At 39.1% G+C, this 27,662-nt stretch overlaps 1 protein-coding gene across 6 annotated transcripts in view; it reads right to left on the bottom strand.

Moving 5' to 3' along the window:
* Positions 1–25,632, bottom strand: part of Kif1b (kinesin family member 1B) — a 147,878-nt gene extending 122,246 nt beyond the window's left edge. For all 6 annotated transcript variants that reach the window (XM_071617338.1, XM_071617339.1, XM_071617340.1 and 3 more), the window contains exons 1-2: positions 25,338–25,632; positions 5,870–6,051 (exon numbers count right to left, since the gene is read on the bottom strand). In XM_071617338.1, coding sequence (XP_071473439.1) covers positions 5,870–5,975 — 106 coding nt within the window. In that variant the 5' untranslated portion in view covers positions 5,976–6,051; positions 25,338–25,632. The remainder of the gene's footprint in view (positions 1–5,869; positions 6,052–25,337) is intronic.
* Positions 25,633–27,662: the final 2,030 nt, after the last annotated feature.

Raw genomic sequence — 27,662 nt, 5'->3', positions numbered from 1 at the left:
TTTCAGAATTTTTAAAAAGTTTACTGCCACTGGTAGCCAATCTGATTTCGATAGTTTACTAAACTCTCTCCCTATGCCCTATAAACCTCTTCTTTTAAAAAAAAAATCTTTATTTCATTTTTATGTGGTGCTGAGGATCAAACCTAGTGCCTCACATGTGCTAGGTGAGCGCTGTACCTCTGAGCCACAACCCCAGCCCCTATAAACCTCTTTATATTCTTGTTGCTTACCTTCTTTTATTCCAGTAAATGAGAATCATTTAATCAATGAACATTTGACTGTAAAAGTAAAGATTCCAGTATGAAGTTTCCTCAAAAGACTAGGAATGGAACCACCAATGTGATCCAATTATGCTACTCCATGTTTATAGCAGCACAATTCACAAGAGCCAAACTGTGGAACCAACCAGCCTAGGTGTTCATCAGTGGATGAACAGATAAAGAAAATGTGGTACATATACCCAAAGAAGATTAATTCAGCCATAAAGAAGTCAAATAAGGGCTGGGGTTGTAGCTCAGAGGTAGAGTGCTCGTCTAGCATGTGTGAGGCCCTGGGTTCGATCCTCAGCACCACATAAAAATAAATAAATAAAGGTATTTTAAAAAATAAGTATTTTTTAAAAAGAAGTCAAATGAAATTATGTCATTTGCAAGAAAATGAATAAAACATGAGAATACTACTAAGCAAAATAAGCCAAACTCCCAAAAGTCAAGGGTCAAATATTTTCTCTCATAGGTGGAAGCTAAATAAGAAAAAGGAGAATAAAGGTATGGGGATGGAGGGAATATCATGAAAACAGAAGAGAGATCAGTAGAGTAGAGGGAAGAGTCCAGGGGAGGGATGAGGGGAGCAAAATACTGGGAAATAACATTGGTCAAATTATGCTGTTACATTGTGTACATGTAAGTAATAATGAATCCCATCATTACATAAAATTATAATTCACCAATTTAAAAAGTGGAAAAAACATACAAAAAATTAAAGATTCCCCACTTTGGAAAGGAAAAGAGCAAACACCTGGCTAAAAGGTTTTGAAATGAGCATACTATAAGCAAGGACTTACATGCCTTGTATATGATATGCCCTATTCCCTACTATGAGCAGGCATATGTATACAACATCTTTATTTGCAAGATTAACTGAGATTGCCAGGTGTGGTGGCCTAAATCCTAGCTACTGGGGAGGCTGAAAGAGGAAGACTGAAAGTTCAAGACCAGGCTGAGCAACTTAGGGAGACCCTGTCTCAAAATAAAATAAAAAGGGCTTGCCAGGCATGGCAGAGTGTGTCTGTAATTCCAGCTACTCAGGAGGTTGAGGCAAGAGGATTCCAAAGTATAGATCAGTCCTGGCAATTTAGTAAGCCCCTGTCTTTAAAAAAAAAAAAACTAAAAAAGGCAGGGAATATAGCTCAGTGGAAGACCCTGGGCAAAGGAAGAATAAAACAAAATACTGCAACTCAATCACCCAATGGAGTATATATCTCACATCATAAGTGAAACACCAGCTTTATATATACCTCCTGTTTCTCTCAATTTATGAAGGTTCACTATCTCCAGATTTACACATAAACGTGAGCAGTTAAATCATTAACTCCCCCATTTTCCTTTTTACAAATTAGACAATAAAAAAATGCCTCCTGCTGTATAACCAATGTGATCCTGCAATCTGTACACATGGAAAAATGAGATTACGTACCCCATTTGAATCAAATGTATGATGTCAAAATCATTGTAATGTCTTGAGAAACTAATAAAAAAATATTAAAAATAAATAAATAAAATAAAAAATGCCTCCTAAGTGGGAGAAACTTGGAATATAATGATATCATTGAACAAAGACATTTGTATGCACTCAGGACTCTAAAATGTCAAGGCAGTAACATTTATCTAGGCCATGGAAAATATTTCCTTCAAAATCAGAAAGTGCTTAAGTAAAATGGCTGCTACTCAGTTTTCAGATTTTGCATTCCCTAAAGCACTCTTTATACTTTTCTACTTTTTCATAAAAGATCTGATAGCAGGAATATTCCACTGCATTCCATGTGCAATCAGCTATAATCCCTGTGAGCAGCAATACAGGCCAGTTTGCCAGCACAGCAGCCTTTTAATGAAGCTAACACACATGGCTACAGCATACTCATTTCATCTCATTTTTGCAAGAATGTATGCACTCTCCCCATCTAAACCCACCACTTAACCATTAATATTCCAAACATCCACTACACTGGTATATTAGGTTAAATCCTATTCATTCCTCAAGGTTCAGCTTAACCACTATTTTTCATCAACGACTCCTTGCATTTACTCTTTTCCAAACTCACACTTCTACTTTTTAAAAACACTTTTTTAATGGCAATTATCATTTGATCACTTTCATTCTATATTAGTTATTTGTGTATATCTTGGTATCTCCTATCACAAACTTTAAGGATGCCATAAAAAGGTAGGGTCCAATGATGCATTAGTCTCTCCAACTACTATACACTCATTTTACAGCAGACTCTCAAAAAGGTAAAAGGGAAAGAAAGGAAGGGCAAGGCAGAGCAGAGCCATTAGTCCAGTTTTGAACAATATGTGTTAAAAGAAATCATTAGCAGTTCAGCATGTGCTTGAGGTGGTCCAGAGATGGGTTTTCAAATACTAGTATAGCACTAGTATATTTCACATACTAGTATTCTCTAACTGAATATTTACTTTGTGTTCAAAATGAACCCCATTATTATGTATAAATACAATGCAATAATTTTAAAAGATTGGGAACCCAGACATTTCATCTATAATATTTAATCAAAAGATATATCAAGGGCTGGGGATGTGGCTCAAACGGTAGCTCGCTCGCCTAGCATGCGTGCAGCCCAGGTTCAATCCTCAGCACCACAAAGAAAGAAAGATGTGTCTGCGGAGAACTAAAAAATAAATATTAAAAAATTCTCTCTCTCTTTAAAAAAAAAGATATATCAATATTTTTAATAATTCTGGAGATTTTTGTGGGAGATAAGCCAAAATGGGTGAGTAGAATTTATATCCCAACCAATTCTAAAATTTTATAGACCTATTCTCAAAAGATTTCTTATTTCCTTCTTCAATTTGCTTTTGACACAAATTAAAACATCTGAAATTCTTCCAGACTGAATATCACATTTGGATGATTTTACTTTATCCTCTAAACTGAATTCATTTTTTTTTAAGAGAGAGAAAGAGAGAATTTAATATTTATTTTTTCATTTTTGGCAGACACAACATCTTTGTTTGTATGTGGTGCTGAGGATCGAACCCGGGCCACACGCATGCCAGACGAGCGCGCTACCGCTTGAGCCACATCCCCAGCCCCTGACTTCATTTTTAATACAATTAAAATAATAAAGTCAAATAGTGAGTTGCCTAGCCTAGATACGAGACCTAACTCCTTCTTGATTAGCCATCAACAATCTCTTAGGGCTGGGGATATGGGTCAATCATGGAGTACTTGCCTTGCATGCTTGAAACCCTGGGCTCAATCCCCAGTAACAAAAATATAATTATAATCATAATCTCTTAGTAAGGTTTCTTTTTTCTCCCAGTACTGGGGACTGAATCCAGAATTTCATGCATGCTAGGCAATCTACATCCCCGGTCCATTTTAGTGAGTTTTAATCCATACTAGCAAAATCAGAAAACAAGCAAACCCACATTTATTTCTCTACAGAAAAACTTTACAAGAGTTTAAAGATGGTTTGTCTTCAACAAAACTCTGACTGAAGCCTGAGTCCCCAATGTAACAATATTGAGAGGCAGGAGGCACATGCCTGTAATCCCAGTGACTTGGGAGGCTGAGGCAGGAGGATCACAGCTTCAAGGCCAGGCTCAGTAACTCACCGAGGCCCTAAACAACTTAGCAAGACCTTGTCTCAAAATAAAAAACAAAAAAGGATGGCAATGTGTCACCATACCTGGCTAGACTACTATTTTTGAATCTTTTCCTTTTCTTTTCTCTTTCTTTCTTTCTTTTTCTGAGATAGGGTCTTGCTATGTTGCCCAGCCTGGCCTTGAACTCCTGGACACAAGCAATCCTCCTGCATCAGCTTCCTGTGTAGCTGGGACTATAAGTACACACCACCACACCCATGACTTGAATCTTTATTTAAAAACCAGTTTTAAACTTGGAATGGAACCATCACTTGATCCAGTCATCCCACTCCTAGGTTTATACCCACAGGACATACAATCAGCATACTACAGTGACACAGCCACATCAATGTTTATAGCAGCTCAATTCACAATAGTCAAATTATGGAATCAACCTAGATGCCCTTCAATAGATGAATGGATTTAAAAAAACTGTAGTATATACATGCAATGGAACATTACTCAGCCTTAAAGAAGAATGAAATTAGCCGGTAAATGGATGGAAATGGAGAACATTATGCTAAGCAAAATAAGCCAATCCCAAAGAACCAAAGGCCAAATGTTTTCTCTGATATGCGGAAGCCAATGGGGGGGAGGGTGTCGTCAAATTAGGGGGGGATATTGGAGTAGGAATGATAGTAGAATGAATCAAACATTATTACCCTGTACATATATAATTACATGACCTGTTTAACTCTACATCATGTACAATCAGACAAATGAGAAGTTATATTGCATTTATCAATGAAATACTTTAAGTTCTATATTAACTATCCTGAAATGTGGGCTGCAATATCTAGCTGGCTTTTATGGAACAAATATTGACCACCAGCAGACAGATGAGGTCAAAATGGTTACTTTAGAATTTTGTCTGAAAGATCAATGATTCTTCTCTATTGCAAAAATTATAGATTTAAAGATAGAAGAGCCTGCCTGTATTTTAAATAATAAATTTTTTGCCCACAGACCCAAGTCACATTACATTCTTTCTTTCTTTTTTTTTTTTGGTAGCAGGGATTAAACCAAGGACTGCTTTACCACTGAGCCATATCCCCAGCCTACCTGCCCCCTTTTTAAAAATTTCTTTATAAATAAATGTTTGTGGAAACAAATATGTTTAACTTTATTTAAACGTTACTGAAGAAGGCCAAGCACAGTGGCATATGCCCATGACCCAGCAACTCTGGAGGCTGAAGCAGGAGGATTGCAAGTTTGAAGCCAATCTCAGAAACTTTTTTTTTTGTTACCAGAGACTAAACTCAGGGGCACTCAACCACTGAGCCACATCCCCAGCCCTTTTTTATATTTTATTTAGAGAAAGGGTCTCACTGAGTTGCTTAGATCCTTGATAAGTTGCTGAGGATGGCTTTGAATTCATGATCCTCTGGTCTAAGGCTCTCTAGCTGCTGAGATTACAGGCATGTGTTACCACGCCCATTTAGGAAGATAAATTTTAAGACCATCTTGGCAAGTTCAAATGCTATTTAAAATAGAGAAAGAAGGGCTGGGGATGTGGCTCAAGCAATAGCGCGCTCGCCTGGCATGCATGCGGCCCGGGTTCAATCCTCAGCACCACATACAAACAAAGATGTTGTATCCACCGAGAACTGAAAAATAAATATTAAAAAATTCTCTCTCTCTCACTCTCTCTCTCTCTCTCGGGACTTTCATAGCTATTTTATGTCATGATTTAATAAAATCTCTGCTTACATCTTTACTGTCATTAAGATGTCAACTACTTAGAAGGCATTAATAATAGCTAAATCAGTTCATTTATTCATGGTTTCCAATTATAAAGAGCAAAATACACAGTCCACATTTAAGTACTGCAGCAAATATCTCAGAGGAGGAAGCAATGAATGGATCATTCAGAATGGCAAAGTTCAAAGTGTTAACATACAAATGTTCATTTATTCTGATCACAGAAAGAAGGGCAGGGAGGGAGGTGAAGAAGGTGAGATACAGAACTGAGAATATGCACTCACTGGTCGAGTTGCCTTGCATCTGAATGATGCACTTGGACTCTTTGCTGGTCTCTCGAGAATTGAAGGGCCTCACACGGACAGCAACCTTCACTGAGGCTCCCGACATTCTGATGGCCTTTGTAATGTATATGCAGTCCAGAAATAAAGTATCAAATCTTCTTTTGAAGTTATGTTCAAGTTTCCTTTAAAAAGAAAAAGGTTCCATACAAGATAGTCAAAATTAAAGGAAACACAAGCAAACTGAAGCCTAAGAGTTCTACTTATTTTCACTTCTAGAAATCTCATTCCCTTTCTCCCCCGACAAGTCATATAGCTAGTAGTAAATTATCAAATATTGAAGAAAGAAATTTGGTTTCCTACTCTATTATCTCCTTCTCATATCTAAAAAAAAAGTCCCTAAACTTTTAAAACTCTAAAACAACAACAAAAAAAAAAAAAAAAAAAAAAAACCAGGCATCTATCTTGCTTTCTGTATTTCTGGATCAATCTTCAAAGGTAAATGAAAAATTTACAATGTTTATTTGTTAAAAGAGTTCCTTGAACAGCTAACTTCCCATCTGCAAACCCCCTATTTCCTTTCTTTAAAGAAATGTATTGAATTTTATACTTTTAATTACAGTTTGAACCATTTGGTTATACCATGTGTAATTAAACAGCAAAGGACAGAGATAAGTTTGTGCTGGCTCCTTTAATTACCCCTATGCAGTGATTAACTTGGAAGTTCCTTGGCATGCATCCCATTTGACCTGCAGGAGCACTCTACACAATAAGCAGAGAAGATTCCCACAGACTCAGGTCCTACACTTCAGATGTGCCAGGGACTCGTGGCAGAATGTAGTGAAATCACTACATTTCACTACTAAAAGAAGCCAGAAAAAAAAATATATTAATATTTTCTGAGGAATAATTCCCATCCCAACAGAACAACATCAACACTCTTCAGTGAAAAAAAAAAAAAGTATGTAATCTCCACAAGAAGCAACCTCTCTCTCTCTCTAGTCAGGAAGAATTCTACACTCTATTCATTACTCTATTAATATTCACGAATAAAATGAAAAGGGAAAAGTTAAAAAAGAAAAGTATTTATGAGTCCAATTATCAGGGAACCCAACCAGTATTTAAATCTGACTAATTTTTTTCCACATAATTAAACAGTTTAGAAATACTAACCTTCAGTGGCACAACACTACCAATGTTTTCCCCAGGAAAAGGCAAAAAATAAAACCCGAGTCACTCTCTACCTCAGTGCACTAATTCTCCTAGCAGTAGTATCAATGTCCATCTCTCAGGCCATACCAAAGTATTCAGAGATCTCCTGTCCTATGTGCTAGCAGTTAGAACAGTACCTGTTTGAAGAGCTCAGTGTTTGTTGAACAAATAAATTAATGAACTGGATTACCGAGCTGTGGGAATCATCTGTTTGAGTCTTTGCCTATTTGCTGATTTTTGGTTTTGCTTTAAATGATCACAATATTTTTAATACTAATATTTTTATATATGTTGCAATGTTTTTTCCAATCTGTTTTTCATTTCACTTTATATGGAACTAATAGTACTTTATATAACATATCAAATATTTTTGTGATTGCATTTATCAAATGAAAACTTTGGGAATTATTATACCCTCCAATTGATATAGTATATCTTGTATTCACCAGTTAAATACCATGCCAAAAAGATGATGCATTCTGATAAAACATGATATCAAACACATTTCAACCTCCTAGAGTTTCCTTTAATATATAACCATCATCTCAACTTTCATCATGTCCATATCTTCTTTCCCAAACTAATAATTTTTCAATCTTCCCATTTCTGCCAACATCATTCTCCCAGGCCCCATTATTTAAGTTCTGGGGTCATCTTTGTTTTCTTCTCTTAGAATCCTTGTATTAGTATTGACATTATTCATGACAAACCATAGGAAAACTTTTCAGACAGAAATTTGCATTGTTGTGGTCCCTCCTACCTCTTCTCCTCATTGCCTTCCCCTCCCTAATCCATGGACTCACTACCACATGTCTAGAATACTTGAAACAGATGAACTCTTCTTTGAATTTTAGTCTTTGACTCAATAGAATCAAACGAGTTACACAAAACAAAATCACACAGCAGTCTTTTGAAAAGCAAATGAGCCTAGACTCCCCCCTCCATGAATTAAAAGGGGAAAAACTAGATTTAAAAAGATGCTACTGCTTAATCTATTTATAAAAGTAAACACAAATTGTCTCTGGAAGCAAATCTAATACAAGTTGCTTATCTAATACAAAACTTTAAAGATAGGATCCTGACATTAGGGTTTTTGCTTTGTTTTATCTTTCAAAGATTATGTTGTAGATCCCTACACAAAAACCACTGCTTTAAACTACTGCTAAACCACGTTAGAAGATCAACCTTTCTAAAGTATGACTCTCCCTGTCGCTCTCAATTGTGAGAACATTCTCATATTCCCCTGTGCTTCCAAAATCAAGACCAAAGTGAAGATACTCTGTTCTAGCCAAGCTCCTTCACTATCCCACAAACACCTCCTATTTCTGCCCAACAATGGGCATACCGGTTTTCTCTCTCTCTTTTTTTTTTTTTCTCTCTCTCTCTCTCTCTCTCTCTCACCCAGTCTCATCTCTTCCAAAATACCTAACCCAAACATTCTAGGAATCAATCAATGGTTCCTACACTTCAAACACTGGAACACACTGTGAGACACTGCTATCGTTTTACATAACTGCATTCTATCTTGCACTATTCCTTTTATTTTTGGTATCACAGATTGAACCCAGTAGGACTTAACCAATGAGCCACATTTTCAGCCCATTTTTTTAATTTTTAATTTTGAGAAAGGGTCTCCCTAAGTTGCTAAGGCTGGCTTTGAACTTGTGATCCTCCTGCCTCAGCCTTTCAAGCCACTGGAATTACAGGCATGCACCACTACACCTGTATTTTTAATAGCTTCTTAAGGTGAAAATTTTATTTCTTAAAAAAATCTCCTTGAACTTGCACTCCTTGAAAATTTCAAGTCTGGGCAAGAAATTTCAAGGAAATCCTAGAACATTTTGTGTGCCCAAGAGCAAGATCCTATCAAAGATGAATGGATCATGTCCAAAGGACAGGGGTGCCAGCCTAAAGGAGCTCTCACTGACCAAACCGGATAATTAAAGCATTAAAAAAAGAAGAAGAAGAAGAAGAAACTGCAAGGAAAACATCAAATACATGAAGTTATGAGTTTATAATGACACTTTAGAAAATCTCAAATTATCGACTGGGGTATGGGGTATGTAGCATGCATGAGGTCCTGGGTCTGACCCTTTGAACCACCAAAGAAAAAAAATAATAAAGAAAAATCTCAATATTTTGAAAAACTAGCAAAATATAAAATATCCCAGGATAAACTATAATAGTCAGTGAGGGTAGGTTTTTTATTTTTAATACCTTTTTTTAAAATTTATTTTATCTATTTATTTTTAAAAGCTTGCTTGCTTGCTTTAATATTTTTGCAGTTATAGATGGACACAATATCTTTATTTTGTTTGTTTATTGTATGTGGTGCCAGGGATCGAACCCAGTGCCTCACACGTGCTAGTGCTCTACCACTGACCCTCAACCCTGGCCCAAGGGTAGGTTCTTTACAGAAAAATTCTAGCTAATAAATGGAAAAGATATTACCTAGAATATCACTACTGATATAAAGGCTTTCTGACACAATACCACTGGCTGTTAAAATGCATTGCATGTAAGGATGGTTGGTGGGAGAAGCTGAGAATACTCAAACCAAATGATCAGTTTTGTGTATATAATGTGCATTCACCTATGCTAGGGATTGAACCCAGGGCTTCATGCATGCTAGGAAGTGCTCTACCACTGAGCTACATCCCCAGGCCTTTTAAAATTTTGAGACAGTGTCTCACTGATTTTCCCAGACTGACCCTCAAACTTGCAATCCTTCTGACTCAATCTCCTGAATAGCTGGAATTACAAGACATGCACCACCATGTCCCACTCAGTTGATCAGTCTCAACACCACTAGAAGTAGGACACCAAGGTCATATAGCCCCTCTTGATGGACTACACAGAAATACACAGCACCACCTAGGAAGTATTCTTGCCCCATTCCCTCCTTGCCCCACTCCCTTAGAAAGAAACTGTAACAGGGCTAGAGTTGTGAATCAGTGGTAGAGCACTTGCCTAGCATGTATGAGGCACTGGGTTTGAGTCTCAGCACCACATATAAGTAAGTGAATAAAATAAAGAAAAAAATAATAAAGAAAAATCTCAATATTCTGAAAACTAGCAAAATATAAAATATACATAAAATAAAAAATGAAGTTATAACAGAATGAAATCTTAGATCTAACTATCAGTTCACCAGATATATAGGGAGCAAAGAGGCAATTCAGATGAGGTGCCAAAGATACAATCAGCCAAATTCAAAATGTGGGAAAATCTACAGACCAAGATGCCCTGTTTAATCCAATAAACAGCATAACTTGGGAGGAAGCGTTATAAAAGAAGCTTGCATTATCAACCATATGCAAATATTTTTTTCAGTCAAGAAAATCTATAGAAACTAATTTTAAAAAATAATCAGGAATAGAAAAGCCAGATGCAGTGGTGCCGCCTATAATCCCAGCTGCTCAGGAGGCTGAGGTAGGAGCATTCCAAGTTCAAAGCCAGCCTCAGCAATTTAGCGAGGTCCTAAGCCATTTAGTGAGGGAGGCCCTGCCTCAAAGGGCTGGCAACATGGCTCAGTGGTAAAGCACCCTAGGATCAATCCCCAGTACCAAAAAAATTTTAAAAATTTAAAAAATAATCAGGAATAGAAAAAGCAAGATTGCCAAAGAGCCGACAGTTATTAAATACTATAGGTATTTAAATTAATTTATGTATGTGTATGTGTGTTCTACCCAGGGCCCACTGGAGTGTTGAATACTTCTGACTTAACAAACAAGACAGCCCTGGCTAAATCCTCTTTTTACTTGCTTCTGATATAAGGTATAAGGTAGTATGCATTTGTAACTATGAACCAAAATACTAACATTTCCAATATCAAAGTCCTTATACAATTCATGTTTTCAGGAGACTGCTTGATTCCTCTATCTAGCTATCTTATCAGTAAAATATCTCTCCTCCAAACACTACCAGATCTTTTACCTCTTTTCCTTTTTCTTTTTTTTTTTTTTTTTTTTTTTTTGTGTGTGTGTGTGTTGGGGGGTTTGCTGGGGATTGAACCCAAGACCTATGCATGCAAGACAAGCACTCTACCAACTGAGCTATATATCCCCAGCCCTCTTTTACCTCTTTTCTACTTCTTTTAATGTTCCCACCATTCTGTTCCCACTTCTCTTTCTTTTCTACCAACATACCCATTAGGCCTTCAATACTTTCTAAGGCCTGCCTATTTATTTATTTATTTATGTGGTGGTGCTGTGGAATAGACATGGGGTCCTGGCACATGCTAGGCAGGTGCTGTACCACTGAGCCCCTCCAAGGCCTTCTTAAGCAGCTTTATCTCTTTCTTCCTTCTACCCCATTCATACTACACAACATTCCCATTTTTATCTGTTCCATCTACACAATACTGCTAGATTTGTCTCTCTGAAATACAGGTCTATTCCTGTCACTGTCCACTTAAAAATCTTGATTTTCCCTACACTCAATGGCAGAACTCCCCACACTAGCTTTAAATTGTTCTGAAACATAAACAAACTATTTTTGCAGGACCACAAAACACAGCCTTCCATCCACATTCCCTAACCATCCCCCACCAGAGAGCTTCAGAATCATCTTGTGTTTTCTTGCCTCTGTGCCTTATAAGTGAAGTTAAGACTGATGATTTGGTTCAAGTGTTCTCTGCCTAATCTGTAATATTCTCCCACAATGCCTTCCTCTTCTCCTGTTCTTTCCAAACTCCAATTTATTCTTTCAAGACCTTTACACATTCCTGAACTAAAAGCAACTGTTTCTTCTAATACTTTATAGAGAGCTGGGGATATTGCTTAGTGGTAGAATACTTGCCTAGCATATAAAGTCCCCGAGTTTAATCCCTAGTGCTGAAAAACTAAATAAACAAACAAACGAATGAATGAATCCAACTTTTCAATTCTTTGACCTTACCCCAGGCAGAATAAATTATTTTTGTTCCTGCTATAGATTTTAAATTCCCTGAAAACAAGAACACAATCTTAAATTTCTAATCCTCTAAAACACAAGGTGCTGGAGATAGCAATTTTATTGTTGAATTCCTGGTTACTATGTATCAATAGACTAATGTTTAAATGAATCTAAATACATATTTTTCCCATTGTTTTTAAATACCTTTATTTAATTTATTTATTTATTTTTTTAAATTATGTGGTGCTGAGGATCAAACCCAATGCCTCGCACATGCTAGGCAAATGCTCTGAGGCTGAGCCACAATCCCAGACCACCATTTTTTTAACTCTCTCAGTAAAACTAATCATCTTCACCAGTGAGGTTTTTGTTGTTATTGTTGTTGATGTTACTGTTTTGTTTTTGTTGTTGTTTTCTGGTACTGGGAATTGAATCAGGGGGAACTCTACCACTGAGCTAAACCCTCAGACCTTTTAATTTTTTATTTTGAAACACAGTCTTGCTAAATTGCCCAGTGTAGCCTCAAACTTGAGATCCTTCTGCCTCAGTCTCCCAATTACCTGGGATTACAAACTGGCACAAGTTAGGCTGTGAGTTAAAAGTCTGCACAGTAGGGCTAGGGTTGTGGCTCAGTGGTAGAACACTTGCCTAGTGTGAGGCACTGGGTGGGATTCTCAGCACCACATGTAAATAAGTAAATAAAATAAGGGTCCATCAAAAATTAATAAAAATATTTTTAAAAAGTGTCTGCACAGTAATTGGAAACTATGGTTGCGTGTATTATAAAAAGAGTTAATAACCAGGCTTGATGGCTCATGTCTGTAATCCAAGCAACTTGGGAGGCTGAGGCAGGAGGATCATGAATTCAAAGCCAGCCCTCAGCAACTTAGCAAGGGCCTAAGCAACTCAATGAGACCCTGTCTCTAAATAAAATATAAAAAAGGGCTGGGGATGTGACCCTTGAGTTCAATCCCTGGTACAAAAAGAAAAAAAAAGTTACTTTGTTACTTCCCTAATACTATAAACAGTATCACTTTTAATAATAGATGTCTGCCAAAATAGTTTTGAAACTCCTTGCTCCTCAAAAAAAAAAGAAAAGAAAGAAAGAAAAAGAACTTGTTATATAAATCTTAAATGGAGTTGAAAGTCCAATGAGAAACAATAATAACAGAGTATTTTTAAGAAGTTACAGGAAGTGGAGAACACATGTAATCCCAGCAATTTGGGAGGCTGAGGCAGGAGGAGCTCAAGTTCAAAGCCAGCCTCAGCATATTAATGAGGTTGTAACTTAGTGTCTCAAAAAAAAAAAAAAAAAAAGTCTGAGGATGTAGCTCAGTTGTTAAGTACCCCTGGGTTCAATCCCCAGTACAAAAAAAAAAAAAAAATGTTTCAGAAGTCAGAGGTGATGGCAACTCAGGAGGCTGAGGCAAGAGGATTGAGGCAAGAGGATCAGGAGGCTGATGCAAATTTGAAGCCAGCCTCAGCAACTTAGCAAGATCTTGCTCAAAATTTAAAATAAAGAGGGGAGGGACTGGGAATGCAGCTCAGTGATAGAGCATCCTGGGCTCAATCCCTACTACCAAAACACACACAGACACACACACACACACACACACACACACACACACACACACTTCTTTAATTAATTAATTAATTTGGTTGGTTGGTTTTTGGTACCAGGAATTGAACCCAGGAGTACTTAACCATTGTCAAAACCCCAGCCCTTTTTTATTTCTTATTTTGAAACAGGGGCTCCCTAGGCTTCCCTAAATTGCTTAGGGCCTCACTACATTGCTGAGTCTGGCTTTGAACTTGCAATCCTCCTGCCTTAGCCTCCAGAGCTGATGAGATTAGAGGGATTACAGGCAGGGGCCACCATGTCCAACTTGAGAACAACCCTTCTTAATAATCCACATAAAATATATTTTTCAAGCTTTCAAGAGCCAATAAAGAAAGGCAGGCAGGAAAGGTAACAACACATACTCTAAATCACTTACACAGCCTCAGTTCTAGACTATTCCTCTCACCAGCTTTTCTTCCTTATGACACATAATTAGAAGCATTAGGAAAGTGGAATGGAGCAAAAATTCCAGAAGCATTCACTAACATTAAAGGGGCAATAAAACTTTTTGGTCTAATTCATTTGAAAACTTCTCAATTAATTTTTGCCTAATTACTTAATTTTGATCTTACAGAACTTTCACTTGCTCTCAGAGGTACCATGGGATTATTAGGGACTCTGAGAGGACAAATTGATCTTCTAGCAAAGTGAATAAACAATAATGCAATAATACTATTTTTGGTTTTTGGATTTTGTTTTTTGTTTTGTTTTGTTTTGGTTTTTGTTTGTTTGTTTGGGGTTGGTTTTTTTGGTTTGTTTTTGTAATATCCATTTCCAAACTGCCAGGATTATATTCCTAAAACAGATTAGTTCACGTCATTGCCTCTCCTTAAAAATCTCTAACTGGTTTCCATGGCCTCAGAGCATAACCTAAATATTCCAAGGCCCCCACAACTCAACCTACTTACCTGGTCTCGGCTTTTACTGCCCAGTTTTAAGTGCCTTTCTCTACCAGCCACCCTCTTTCTACATCATACATTTGGTTAGTTGGAAACACAATCTCCCTTCTCAAACTATTACACAGTCCACATCTTTCAAAGATGAGGTCAAAATGTCACCATGGAGTGGGAAGCATTAAACCATACATTCCTTAATATCTACCTTTCTGAGTTGAAAGTCATACCTCCTTTTACTTTGTTCCTTAAAACTGCTTTATTGATTCATTTTTTTACTGACTTCATTCTGCCCTATGTTGTGGTTAGTTAATTCAACACTCATACATAGATTGTTTATTTACACCATGCTTATTAGAATATAGGTGTTTTTTTTTTTAATGCAGTCTTTTAAATACACTACACAGTAACAAATTTACATCAACAAGCAATCTATTTAAAAAATAATCTTTTCCACTGAATTTCATGGGGGTGTACTGGGAATTAAACCCAGGAGTCTTTACCACTGAGTTACATCCCCAGTCCTTATTTATTTATTTATATTGGGTTTTGAACCTAGAGGTGCTTTACTACTAAGCTACATCCCCAGTTCTTTTGTTTGTTTTGGTACTGGAGATTAAACCCTAGGGCACTTTACCACTGGGTTACATTCCAACCCAGCCACTCCCCTCCCCGAATTTTCTTTTTAAGTTTTGATTTGGGGATAGTTAGGGTTAGGGTTAGGGTTAGGGTTAGAAGTTGCCAGCGTGGGTCCTGGAACTTGTGATCCTCCTACCTCAGCCTCCTGAGTTGCTAGGATTACATGGGTATACTGCCATGCCAAGTTGAACTGCATTTAAGGAATAAATAAAGAATGAATAGATATCAAAAGTAGATTTCTGGTCAGGCATGGTAGTGCACAACTATTATCCCAGATACTGAGAGACTGAGGAAAGATAATGACAAGTTTGAGACCAGCCTGGAAAATCTGATGAGATCCTCTCTCAATATTAAATTTAATTAAAAAGGGAAGGCTGGGTATGCAGCTCAAGTAGTAGAGAGTTTGCATAGCATGTTTGAGAAGGTGGGTTCTATCTGTGGCACCACAAAAAAAAATTAATAAATTTCTATAGCTAAAGAATCCCTATTAAGGGCTGGGGTTATGGCTCAGCGGTAGAGCGCTCAACTTGCACGTGCAAGGCCCTGGGTTCGATCCTCAGTGTGAGGCACTGGGTTCAATTCTCAGCAAAATAAAGGTCCAGTCAACAACTAAAAAAAAAATTTTTTTTTTTTTAAAGATTCTATGGGACTGGGGTTGTGGCTCAGAAGTGGAGCACTTGCCTAGCATGCTTGGGGTGCCGGGTTCGATCCTTAGCACCACATAAAAATAAAATAAAGGTGTTGTGTCCATCTACAACTAAAAATTAAATATTAAAAAAAAAGATGCTGTGAAAAAAATCCTTTTTTATAATGTCTTTGCTTTTCTCCATCTAATACTTTCTCTGAAGACCAAGAAGATTTTAGGACCAAATATGGTACCAATGACCAAGACGATAATGAACAAATTATCTCAAAATATGTAAGAATTTGTGTATGTATATGAAATACTCGTCTACTCATGATCTTTGAGTCTAGAATAAAAATCAGCCATGGGCCACACTGATACAGGTCATATTAGGAAAGCTTCTTTCTAATCTAACTCAATGCCAAGAATCAGACTGCATGGAAATGGTCTCCTAAAAGATCAGATTTCCAGTCTCCAATGCAACTACACAGGCTCCCCAATTGTTTCAACCACCATCTAAAATAATATAATTTTTAGATTTATCAGACATTGTCTTCCTGCCACTGCTATTAAGAAATAATTATCTTCCTTTTTACTAGTGATATGATTTTATTCTCATAAACCAAGAAGTGCATCAAAAAACAACAGCGCTTATGGCCCATGGAGTAAAATAAGCTATTCTAAATAAAATTTATTCTTTCCCTTTTGGCGGGGAGAGGGGATGTGTTGGTGGTATGAGAGATTGCACCTAGGGCTTCATGTATGTTAGGCAAGTAATCTACAGTTCTTGCAGGTCCTGCTAAATTGCCTAGGTTAGACTCAAACTTAGGATCCTCCTCCTTCCTGCCTCAGCCTCCTGAGTAGCTGGGTTTATGTGAGTACACCACTGCACCCCACTTCTTTTTAAAATTTTCAGGTGGGGTCAAGTCCAAAGTTTGGACATTTAGTATTAGACCCTTTCTAGGAAGTTAACTAGTTTTTATATCTGGTTACCTTTTACTTTTTTTTTTTTGGGGGGGGGGCAGATCCACTGAGACTCTACCACACCCAAATCCCAACATGCCACTGACACAGTCTTCTATGGGCAAAATCAATAACAACGCTTAGATTCATCAGACATTGTCTTCCTGCCACTGCTATTAAGAAATAATTATCTTCCTTTTTACTAGTGACATGATTTTATTCTCATAAACCAAGAAGTGCACCAAAAAACAATTAATTTCATTTGTAACTGTCCAGGCAAAGACTGAATTTACTTCAGCTATGGGGTAGAAATGGTAAGTTTCAGTCAAAGGTTAATTCAAGTTTAGTATTAGTCAAGATTACTTTCTTTCTGAAATCTGCTCCTCACTACACCTTTACAACTACAATTTGGGGAAGTAACTCACCATCTGGACAAGTATGCAGGTTAGACATTTCTGTGTATAAAAAGGTGTTAATCTGGCCATATAATAAACTGGTTCTCAAAGTTTAATAGGTATGTTTTCTTTTAGATGACAAACACAAAATCAAACAACTACAGAATACAACTCCCCAAGGTTGAATAATGAGTTTTCTGCTGGGATACTCAAATTAATCTTTATATAAAGTTAGATAACTAAACCATATTAGGTTTATTTTTCATAGAGAAGACTTAGTTTCATTAAATTTTAATGTTATATTCTCAGTTTGGAAACCAGGTAGATTACTTTTTTTAAAGTAATGTTTGAAGAATACTTCTTCCTTTCACTTAAAAAATGTTGAAAATACTAAGTATGCACACAGGGGAACTCTACCATTGAGCTATATCCCCTGCCCTTTTTATTTTTTATTTTTGAGACAGGGTTTCACTAAATTGCCAAGACTGGCCATGAACCTGAAATGAACTTCCAATTCTCCTGCTTTAGCTTCCCTAGTCACAGGATTACCGAAATATGACATCTTGACTGGCTAGTACATGCATCCTTGTATTAGGATGCCTGTAACACTCAGGAGTCAGAGACAGAGAGATCACAAATTTGAGGTCAGCATCAACCAACTTAGTGAGGCCCTAAGCAACTTAGTGACATCCTGTTCTGTCTCAAAAATAAAAAAATAAGTTGGGTGAAGTGGTGCACATCTATAATCCTAGCCACTCAGGAGGCTTAGGCAGGAGGATCTTGAATTCAAAGCCAGCCTCAGTAATGGTGAAGCATTAACCAACTCAGTGAGACCCTGTTTCTAAATCAAATACAAAATAGGGCTGGGGATGTGGCTCAATGGCCAAGTGCCCCTGAGTTCAATCCCTGGTACTCCCAAATAAATAAAGAAAGAAAATAAAAAGGGTAGGGTAGGGGCTGGGGTTGTGGCTCAGTGGTAGAGCCTTGCACGTGTTAGGCACTGTTTGATTCTCAGTACTATATATAAATAAACAAAAATAAATAAAGGTCCAACAACAACTAAAAAAATATTTTTTTAAAAAAAGGGCGTAGAGGGACTGGGGATGTGGCTCAAATGGTAGCGCGCTCTCCTAGCATGCATGAGGCACTAGGTTCGATTCTCAGCACCACATAAATGTGAAATAAAGATACTGTGTCCACCTAAAACTAAAGAAATTAATATTTTTTTAAAAAAAGGGGAGGGGTAGAGGCTCTGGTTTCGATCCTCAGTACCACAGAAAAATAAATAAATAAAAAATAAAGATATTGTGTCCATCTGCAACTAAAAAACTACTTTTAAAAAAGGGGGTCTTGGGTAAGGATGTGGCTAAATAATTAAGCAACTCTGGGTTCAATCCCCAATACCAAAAAAAAAAAAAGTCTGTTTTGAAAAGCCATTAGGCTTTCTTTTGCCAAAATGAAAACTATAATTTATCTTTTATCTTTTCCTTTTTGCTTGACTTCCAAAAATTTCAAAACTAAGTTATAGGGCTGGGGTTGTGGCTCAGCAGGAGAGAATATTCACCTAGCATGTGCAAGGCACTGGGTTTAATCCTCAGCACCATGTAAAAACAAATACATAAAATAAAGGTTTAAAAAAAAAAAAAGCAAACTAAATTACAAACCAGGTGGTGACATATGCCTGTAATCCCAGTGACTCAGAAGGCTGAGGCAGGAGGATCAAAAGTTCTAGGCCAACCTTGGCAACTCAAGGAGCTCTGACTCAAAATAAAAAATGGTTGGGGATATAGCTCCAGTAGTACAGTGCACTGGGTTTCAATCACTAGTACATACACACACACACACACACACACACAAACACACACATAAGCCTAAATTATAAAAACCACCTTAGCCTAGGCAAATTTTATTTTTACATTTTTCTCTTTTCACATAAATTTTTGCTTCTCACTTACACTTTAATAGCCTTACAGTTTATGTGGTATTTGTAGTAAGCTACTCAAATATTTCCTCAAAGCAGTAAGTAGTATAAATTATAAATAAAAAATGTCTTATAGTGGTCTATTCCAACTATTTAACCATATATATATATATATATATATATATATATATATATCAGTCCAAATTCTGATTCCTAAACACAAAATCAAACAATACCAGTAAAATATACAAAAATTTGTTTTCAATAAGTTTGATAGCCATGTGAATGTTCAGGAAACTAAAATAGCCCTACCAAACAGAAACATCCCAAAGCTCAAGGACAGAGGGTGTGAAGTGAGCAATATTTCCAGAGCTACAGTAATGTGAAGTGTGCATGCCCCTAGTTTCAGCAATAAAGGCTGGAAACCACAATAAAAACAGTGTCAGAGACAGGGGAGGCCCTGAAGCCACTCTGTCCTGGGCTGACATGGAAGTAGAAACGCAAGAATTCACCATACTGACAGAACCTCACTGTGATGATCAGAAAAGAAAATCAAAATAAAGAGGAATTTCTCTCCCCCAGTCTTTTTTTTTTAATATAATAGAATAGATTGGCACTTTTCTATACTATATATTAAGTATTTAAAACGTAATAATGAGAACTGGGGTTGTGGCTCAACAGTAAAGCGCTCGCCTAGCATATGCGAGGCCCTGGATTTGATCCTCAGAACCACATAAAAATAAATAAATAAAAGTATTGTGTCCAGCTACAACTAAAATATAAATATAAAATAAAATGTAATAGCAAGTTCCTAGGGTGAAGCAATGAACAAAATACATAAATTCCTTCTCATGGAGGAACTTACATTCTAGTAGCCAGGTATTAAAAATAATAAATAAGCTACAGAGAATGTAATAAGCATTGAGGAGGGAATACAGCAAAGTCAGGGGAATCTAGAGAGTATGGTGGAAGGGGTGCTATTCAGGTACATAAACAAGGTCAGAATAGGCCTGTTGAGGAGGTGAGATGTAATCAAAGACCTGAAAGAAGTGAAGGAGTTGGCCAGATTTCAGAAGAAGAGTATTCCAGGCAGAAGAGTCAGAGCAAGGGTCCTAAGGTGGAACTGTGTCTGGCAAGTTCAAGGAACAACGGAGAGGGTCAGTGAAGGGGAAAAAGAAGTAACTAATACAAAAAGTTCCTGAAGATTAGAAGGCAAAGATATACAAAACACAGATCACAGATCAAGAAAATAACAGAAGTCAGGGAGAGGAACCTTGTTCTTAGAATAGAGAAAAGAGCAGAAGAAACAAGGTGAAGTTTCTAAGCAGAAGAAAGGGAAGCTGAGGGAATTCATGCCTTTTTTTTTTTTTCCTATGAGGCAGTAGACAAAATTTTCTGCCAAGCCTGGGGCAATGAAAGTTTGAGTCAAGCGATCAAGATTTTAGAACTGCCACTGTGGAAATCCAAGGAGGGAACTGAGCAGAACTGCTTTGGCAGACACCAAAGCAGACACACAAGAGAACTCAATTCCATATTAATGGGGGCACTAAACCCCCATACTCTACGAGGTTTCTCCATGACAGAGTAAGAACAGAAGGCATGGGTAGGAACAATAAAAACTGCAAATGCTAGTAAGAAAATAATTGAAGCAACGTACCCCACAGGTCACAGTGTAGAGAAGAAAGGAAAAATGTAAAATCTGTAAGAGACTGACAGGCTAAGAGACTTGAAATGGAAAAACAAAGAAACTATGACAGTAAGAACTGTAAATTACTATGGTTTAAGTTAGGGAGGCAAAATTCAGATATGAAAGCAATGTTAGAAGATGTGGCCACAATACTGAGTTACTAGAACAGAACCAAGACAATGTTTGCTTGAGCAAAAATTAAGAGATTTTATGGGCAGAGTAGTTACAAACTAGTTCTAGTAACCTCAGAGAAGTCACTTAGCCTCTGTCTCAGTTTCTTCATCTGAAAAAAAAGGATCATAGTAGTATCTGTTTTACATGGTTGCCTACAAATTAGTTAACCAATGTAAAGTTCTTAGAAAAAGGCCTGACACATAGAAAGTGCTCAATATGAATAAGTTATTTTATCATTATTGTTGCTGCTACTGTTGTTTATTTATACAGTCATTGACATCTGATCTGCCAAGATGATGTCAAAAATCTGAATGGGGGTTAGGGGTGTAGCTCAGTGGTAGAGTACTTGCCTAATATGTACAAGGCTCAGGGTTCAATCCCCAGAATGCAAAAACAAATTAAAAAATAAAAATTTGATGGAAGGGAAAACTAAGCCAAGAATCAAAGTTGTCCAATGGTAGAGGACAGTATTAGCTGAAAGGAATGCTTTGGTGTAAACAATGCCATGTTAAATACTTAATAATGTTTGAACCCATCAGACATTTACAGTCTTGTAACTTGAAAAATACACAAATAACCACAAAACAATCACAAAAGTATTAATACTTATTATATGATAATGTCATAATAATATGAGTGTATTAGATAATAGTATTGTTACAATAGCTTCTAATAGTAACATTACAAAGGGAAAAGAGGCGCTGTGCAAATTGTGGAAACTACCATGGCATTAGTAGCAGAACAGTAAATTGTACTAAAATGAAAGGAGTTGGAGTTAACAACCTTATCTTGCCATACCTGTATAAATGGTAAAGTTAAAAGTTCTTTGAGGGTAAAGAGTTAAATCTATAAGCACTCTCAATTAACTAGTGATGACCTAAATGAGCAAAAATGAATCATTGGGCTGTTAAGAATAAATCCCAACTCTTGAGAGGCCCAAGGTAATTTTCTTTTCCTTTTCTTTCTTTTTTTTTTTTTGCTACAAGGAATTGAACCCAGGGACACTTAATCACAGAGCCACATCCCCAGCCTTTCAAAAATATTTTATTTATAGACAGGGTCTCAGTATAGGGCCTCACTAAGTTGCTGAAGCTGGTTTTGAACAGACAATCCTCCTATCTCAGCCTCCTGAGCAGCTGGGATTACAGGCATGCACCACTGCACCTAGCAATTGTCTTTTGTTTTATTTTTTTTACAGTACCAGGGACTGAACCCAGGGTCTGTGCAGGCTAGGTAAGAACTTTATTACTAAGCTATGTCCCCATCCCTTTTTATTTTATTTTGAGACAGGTTCTCCAAGAAGTTGCCCAGGCTATAGCCTCCAACTTGTCATCTATCCTACTGCCTCAGTCTCCCGAGTAGCTGGAATGCCAGGTACATGCCACAATGCCCAGTTCCAAGGTACCTTTTGCAGGTTTTCCTAACACAATCACCTGTTTAATTTCTCTTCAATCCTTCACACACACACACACACACACACAATATATATATATAGATAGATAGATAGATAGATAGATAAGTGTATATTTGTTCAGATAAGGCCCTCTTTCAAAGAGAACTACATAAAGTACACATGAGATACCTTTAACTTCAGAGCCATGTGAAATTACCTGTTTGTAAGACGAAAGGGATATATATAAATATATTTATATATATTTTTTTAAACCCCTGGAAAAGACCTGCTATGATTAGCAGCTGGGACAAACAAGGCAGTGACCATTGTTGTCCTTTACTTTGTACCTGGGACAAGACCATAGCATATAAATGAACTAGAAAGCTTTGGCCTTGGAAACTGTTGGCAGAATTCTGGGCATGTATTCCTTGCACAAATTCAAAATGGGAAAGAAGAAAGAGAAAAAAGGAAAACCACATTAATATCTGTTCTTGAAAAGGAAAAAGAGTCTGTCCTAAGCTTCAGAAGCTATTCTTCATTGGATAAACTCTGGAAAAATATTCATCAAAGCAGAGCCTTCTTAGACTCAAAGTCTTATCTCCATATCAGATTCACAAACAGGTTCAATTTTACCAAATGCTCAAATTATGTTTAACCACAATCTTCAGATCTTTATATAAATAAACTCTAAAAATTAAAAACTTACAAATATTTCTTATTTCAGGCATGGAGTTATAAAACAAACATTTTGCATTTCTCTCATATTAGTGTAATGCAAGAAATGCTAGTTTCTATTGAACCCATATTTAATTTAATCAAGTTTTAAAGGAAATGTCTAATGATAAAAATTGCAAAGAAAAAAAATAGAGGATGTTAAAATTTTTCTTAGAAAAACCTACTGGAAAATTTTTTTAAGTAATTCAACTTAAGAAGCATTAAGAAATGGACCGTGGTTAGGCATACGTCTGTAATCCCAGCCGCTCAGGAGACTGAGGCAGAAGGATCTGGAGTTCAAAGTCAGCCTCAACAACTTGTCAGGCACTAAGCAACTTAGTGAGACCCTGTCTCTAAATAAAATACAAAAAAAGGGCCAGGGATGACTCAGTGATTAAGTGCCCCTGAGTTCTAATCCCCAGTAAGAAAGGAAGGAAGGGAGGGAAGAAGGAAGTTTGGGCCTAGAGGAGGTGGGGCACACCTGCAATCCCAACAACTAGTGAGGCTAAGGCAGGAAAACTACCAATTCAAAGCTTCAGCAACTTAGTGAGGCCCTAAGCAACTTAGTGAGACCCTGTCTCAAAATAGAAAACAAAAAGGGCCAGTGATGTAGCTCAGTAGTAAAGCACCCCTAGGTTAAATCCAGTACCAAAAAAGAAAAGAAAGAAATGGAGTTTGAGGGCTGGGAACTAGCTCAATGATAGATTGCTTGCCTAGTATGCATAAGGCCCTGGGTTAGATCCCCAACACCATAAGCAAAAGAAAGAAAGAGGGAAATAAAGAGCAAGCAGAGAAATGGGATTTGAATGAAAGCAATGTACAAATAAAGGAGCAGGCAGGCTATCTATCCAGGTCCTGCCACCTCTTGGATGCAGGAAAAGACAGATTTACAGACTCACACAGAATCCAGTTATTGATCATTTCCAGATCGGCTTTACAATGCCAACATGTTTGCAATCTTCATATTCCAACCCCAAACGGAACATTAACAACTTCACTTACTTCATAACCCAACAATACCAACAAAATTAGAAAACACCACCTCACTTCTTAGAGGAGATAAAATTTTGTTATGACTAAGCTAAGCAGACAAAATGTCAGGCTTTAAATAAAATATCTACCATGATATCACTTTTTAACAATTATTCAAATCCAATCGCGCACTTTGATTCGGCTCAGACACATTATGACACAAAGCAGCATGCTCAAGTGTTGGCCAAAGAGCGCCTGGAGCATGAAGAGATATATGAGCAAGGGATCTAATTTCAGCTACCTTGAGATTCCACAAAGATGACAACCTGCATCCTCTAAAAATTGCTACAAGCACTGTCAGAATATTCAAGTTTACTTAATCTCTGCCTGTTGAGCTACTTTGCAAATCTAACCATTCAATACAATATACTACCTGGACTAGTAGAGTGGCCTTGGCAATCCTCAGATCTGCCTATGCACATCGACAGGCTTTCTATGTCCACAGCACTGGATGTATCAGATGAGTACACAAACATACAATTTCATCACAACAAGAATGGACTCTTTATCTTGGCACTTTATCTTGGAAGCTCCTTTACCAATTCACCAAGAAGAAAACGTGATTTTGGAGCTCAATTTTGGTGTTTCGGCCGGGAATGTTTTGTGTTACATGAACAATGACTAGCTTGCTCCAGCGGCCTCCCAACCCCCACAACTTGGCTTCTGGCGCGGCCAGTCACCCTGAAAGCTGCCAGGGCTGTCACTCGGTGCCTTCCAGCAACCGGACTTGGCTCCTAAAGGATTTGTCAGATCATCCTCCCAATATGGCTGCCCGAGTAATCCTGGTCGGCTCAACGCCGAGACCACACCAGCCTAGCTCACTGCTGGCCGACATCCAATAAGCCCCCTCCCCGTGCGTCGCGCCCTCGATGCCCCCAGGGCCACGCGATGCCCTTTCCTGCCTTCAACTGGCACAGGGGCATAGCCACATTCCCTGCCCAACCCCGATGCCAACCATAATGGGGGACAGCAAAGGGGACAGAAAAGGACGGATCCAGCGGAGCAGCGCCGTTGCCCAGGGCATGGTCGGCCCGCGGCGGGCGTGCTGACCCTGTGGGCAGGGCCAGGGCCTGGCAGCTCGCGGGAAACACAGGGCCGGCGCAAGGCACTGCGGGGGGCAGCAGGCCGCTGGACACCAGCCCCGGGCGCGTCGCGGCCAGGAAGGGGCCCCTCCCCGGCATTCTCACCCCGGCCTCGCCCGGCCCCGCCGCCCCCTCCCCTGGATCCTCCCGGACCCGGACCCGAGTCCCTGCCGTCGGGAGCCGTCCCCTCCCCGGCGCCAACCGCCGCCCGCTCGCAGCCTCACCTCAGCCGGGCTGCGGGCGGACGGGCGAGCCGGGTCAGCAGGGGCCGGGGCGCGCGGGGGCGCGGGGGGCCGGGCACCGACGCACTTCAGCGCGAGCAGCGGCCGCCGCGAGCCGCAGGGCGCCGCTCCGCAGCCCCATCACGCAGCGGCCGGGCTCTGCATTCGAGATTGTCGGCGGATAGAAGGCCGGAGAGCAGGAAGACCGGGTGCAGCGATGAGCTGGGGGTGGCGGCTGCGGCGGACCAGAAGCGGCTCGGACGCGCGCGGACACCTCCCAGGACTGCTGCCGTCTGACTGCCCAGCGTCGCCGCTTACCAAACTCCGCCCTCAGTCGCCGGCGCCGGACACCGCCCCGAGCGAAGGCGCTGAGCGTCACCTCGGCCCGCCCCCTCTCGGACTGACGTGAAAGCAAACCAATCAGAGCGCGGAGTTGAGCGCAGCGGGCCAATCGCAAGGGAAGCTAGGGAGGGGGCGGGGAAACTGCGAGGAGCTGCGGAGATTCCTCAGCGCCCCCTGGCGGCGCGGGTGCCAGGCTGCGGGGTGGGCAAGGCTGGCGCCGGGAGCTCCTTCCCGGGTGCCGCGCAAAGGGCCTTCGTGGGCAGCAGCCGCGCCCCGGCAGCCGGGTAATCCGCCTCGTAAGCGGACGAAAGGTTCGCTGCGGGGGTGGGGCTGGACTGGACGGTCCAGACGCCCGTGCAAGAGCTGACACTCACAGGGGAGCGGCCGAGTGTGGAGTCATTGTCCTTTTGGAAAACATCTCACACGGCTAACCCGCCGAACACGGCGCGGTGGAAACGGAACCGCGCAAAGGGATGAGTGCATCCCGCGGATTGCTTCCTGGCCTATTCTTGTCGAACCCGCGCACAACACCTCCCACACGCCACCTTGGGAGAAAAGGCGGAATGAGTAATGGAAAAGCATGAGTTAGTGGGCATTCTGCTGTCTCCTCGGGAGACCACGTGCGGGTTGTGAGGAAAAGGAACACCACGCTTTGTGCCGCCCCTGAGTAACGAACCGAGCCCCCTCTGGAGATGCCTTGAAGGAGGGCTGCTGGAACTCAGCAGCTCCAACACAAGAGCTGTAGAAAAGAGATGTGAGAATAAGGCTCAGCTCAAAAGCAAAACCCACAACCGTTCATGAACAGCGTAATTCAGTACTTAATAAAATGTCACGGTGATAATATGTGCAATTGTCACGCCCGTGCCAAGCACCACTACTTTGTAAGGTTGTGAAACGTCTTAGAATTTTCTAGCAGAAATTGAACATAAAATCAGATTTTCCCCCTGAATTCAACACAATATTATTGGATATAAAACACCTGACGAGCGTAGGTGCTAAACCATCTAAATTAATTTCTACACTAATGATTTTGGAAAATCACCACTGCCACTAAAACCCTAGACATTGTTGAACATTTCTCATTTGGAATCTATACTCCACCCACCTACGAAAGGTTGTGACATCTTACAATGAAACACACAAGCAATGAAATTGCTTAAAATAGTAAAATTCATAATAAAGTTTTTTAAAAGGACTGGTGTTGTAGCTCAGTGATAGAGGGGTTACCTAGCATGTGTGAGGCACTGGGTTCAATCCCACGTAAAAATAAATAAAATAAAGATATTGTGTCCATCTACAACTAAAAAAAAAAAAAAAAAAACCTAGGCTGGAGGTGTAGCTCAGTGATGGAGCACCTGCCTAGTGTGTGCAGGGGCCCTGAGTTCAACCCCCAGCAGGAGGTAGGAAGAGACAAGTAGAGGGAAATGTTGATTAATTATGCATGTTGATCAATTAACTCATTTACAGTTGATCGATCAACTGAGTTACAGTTATATAGGAGCAAGAAGTTCTGGGTGCTATTGCACAGTAGGATTAACTATAGATAGCAGCAAAAAGCTAGGAGAAAGAATTTTCAGTTTTCTCTATAAGGAAATGACAAATGAAGCTGGGCAAGCATATAATCCCAGCAGCTCAGGAGGCTGAGGCAGAGGTTCCAGGCCAGCCTCAGCAACTCAGTGAGACCCTAAGCAAATAAGCAAGACCCTGTCTCAAAAAAAAAAAAAAAGGCTGAACAAAATATTTTAATATATTTTATCAATATTATTTCATTTAAGTGGTTTTAGCAAAAAAAATCTTAAGAAAATCCATGATGATAAATTTACATTTTTCAAAACTCATTTGTTGAAAATTTACTACATGCCAGAAAACAGGTTAATCTATTGAGGTAGGGATTGCCTTTTTTTTTGGGGGGGGGGGTACTAGGTATTGAACTCAGGGGCACTTGACCACTGAGCCACATCCCACACCTATTTTTTTGTATTTTAT

The sequence above is a fragment of the Marmota flaviventris genome, chromosome 10, assembly GCF_047511675.1.
Source record: "Marmota flaviventris isolate mMarFla1 chromosome 10, mMarFla1.hap1, whole genome shotgun sequence".
NCBI classification, from domain to species: domain Eukaryota; kingdom Metazoa; phylum Chordata; class Mammalia; order Rodentia; family Sciuridae; genus Marmota; species Marmota flaviventris.
The sequence above is the reverse complement of the archived record's forward strand: the minus strand, read 5'-3'. Positions and strand labels throughout refer to the sequence as shown.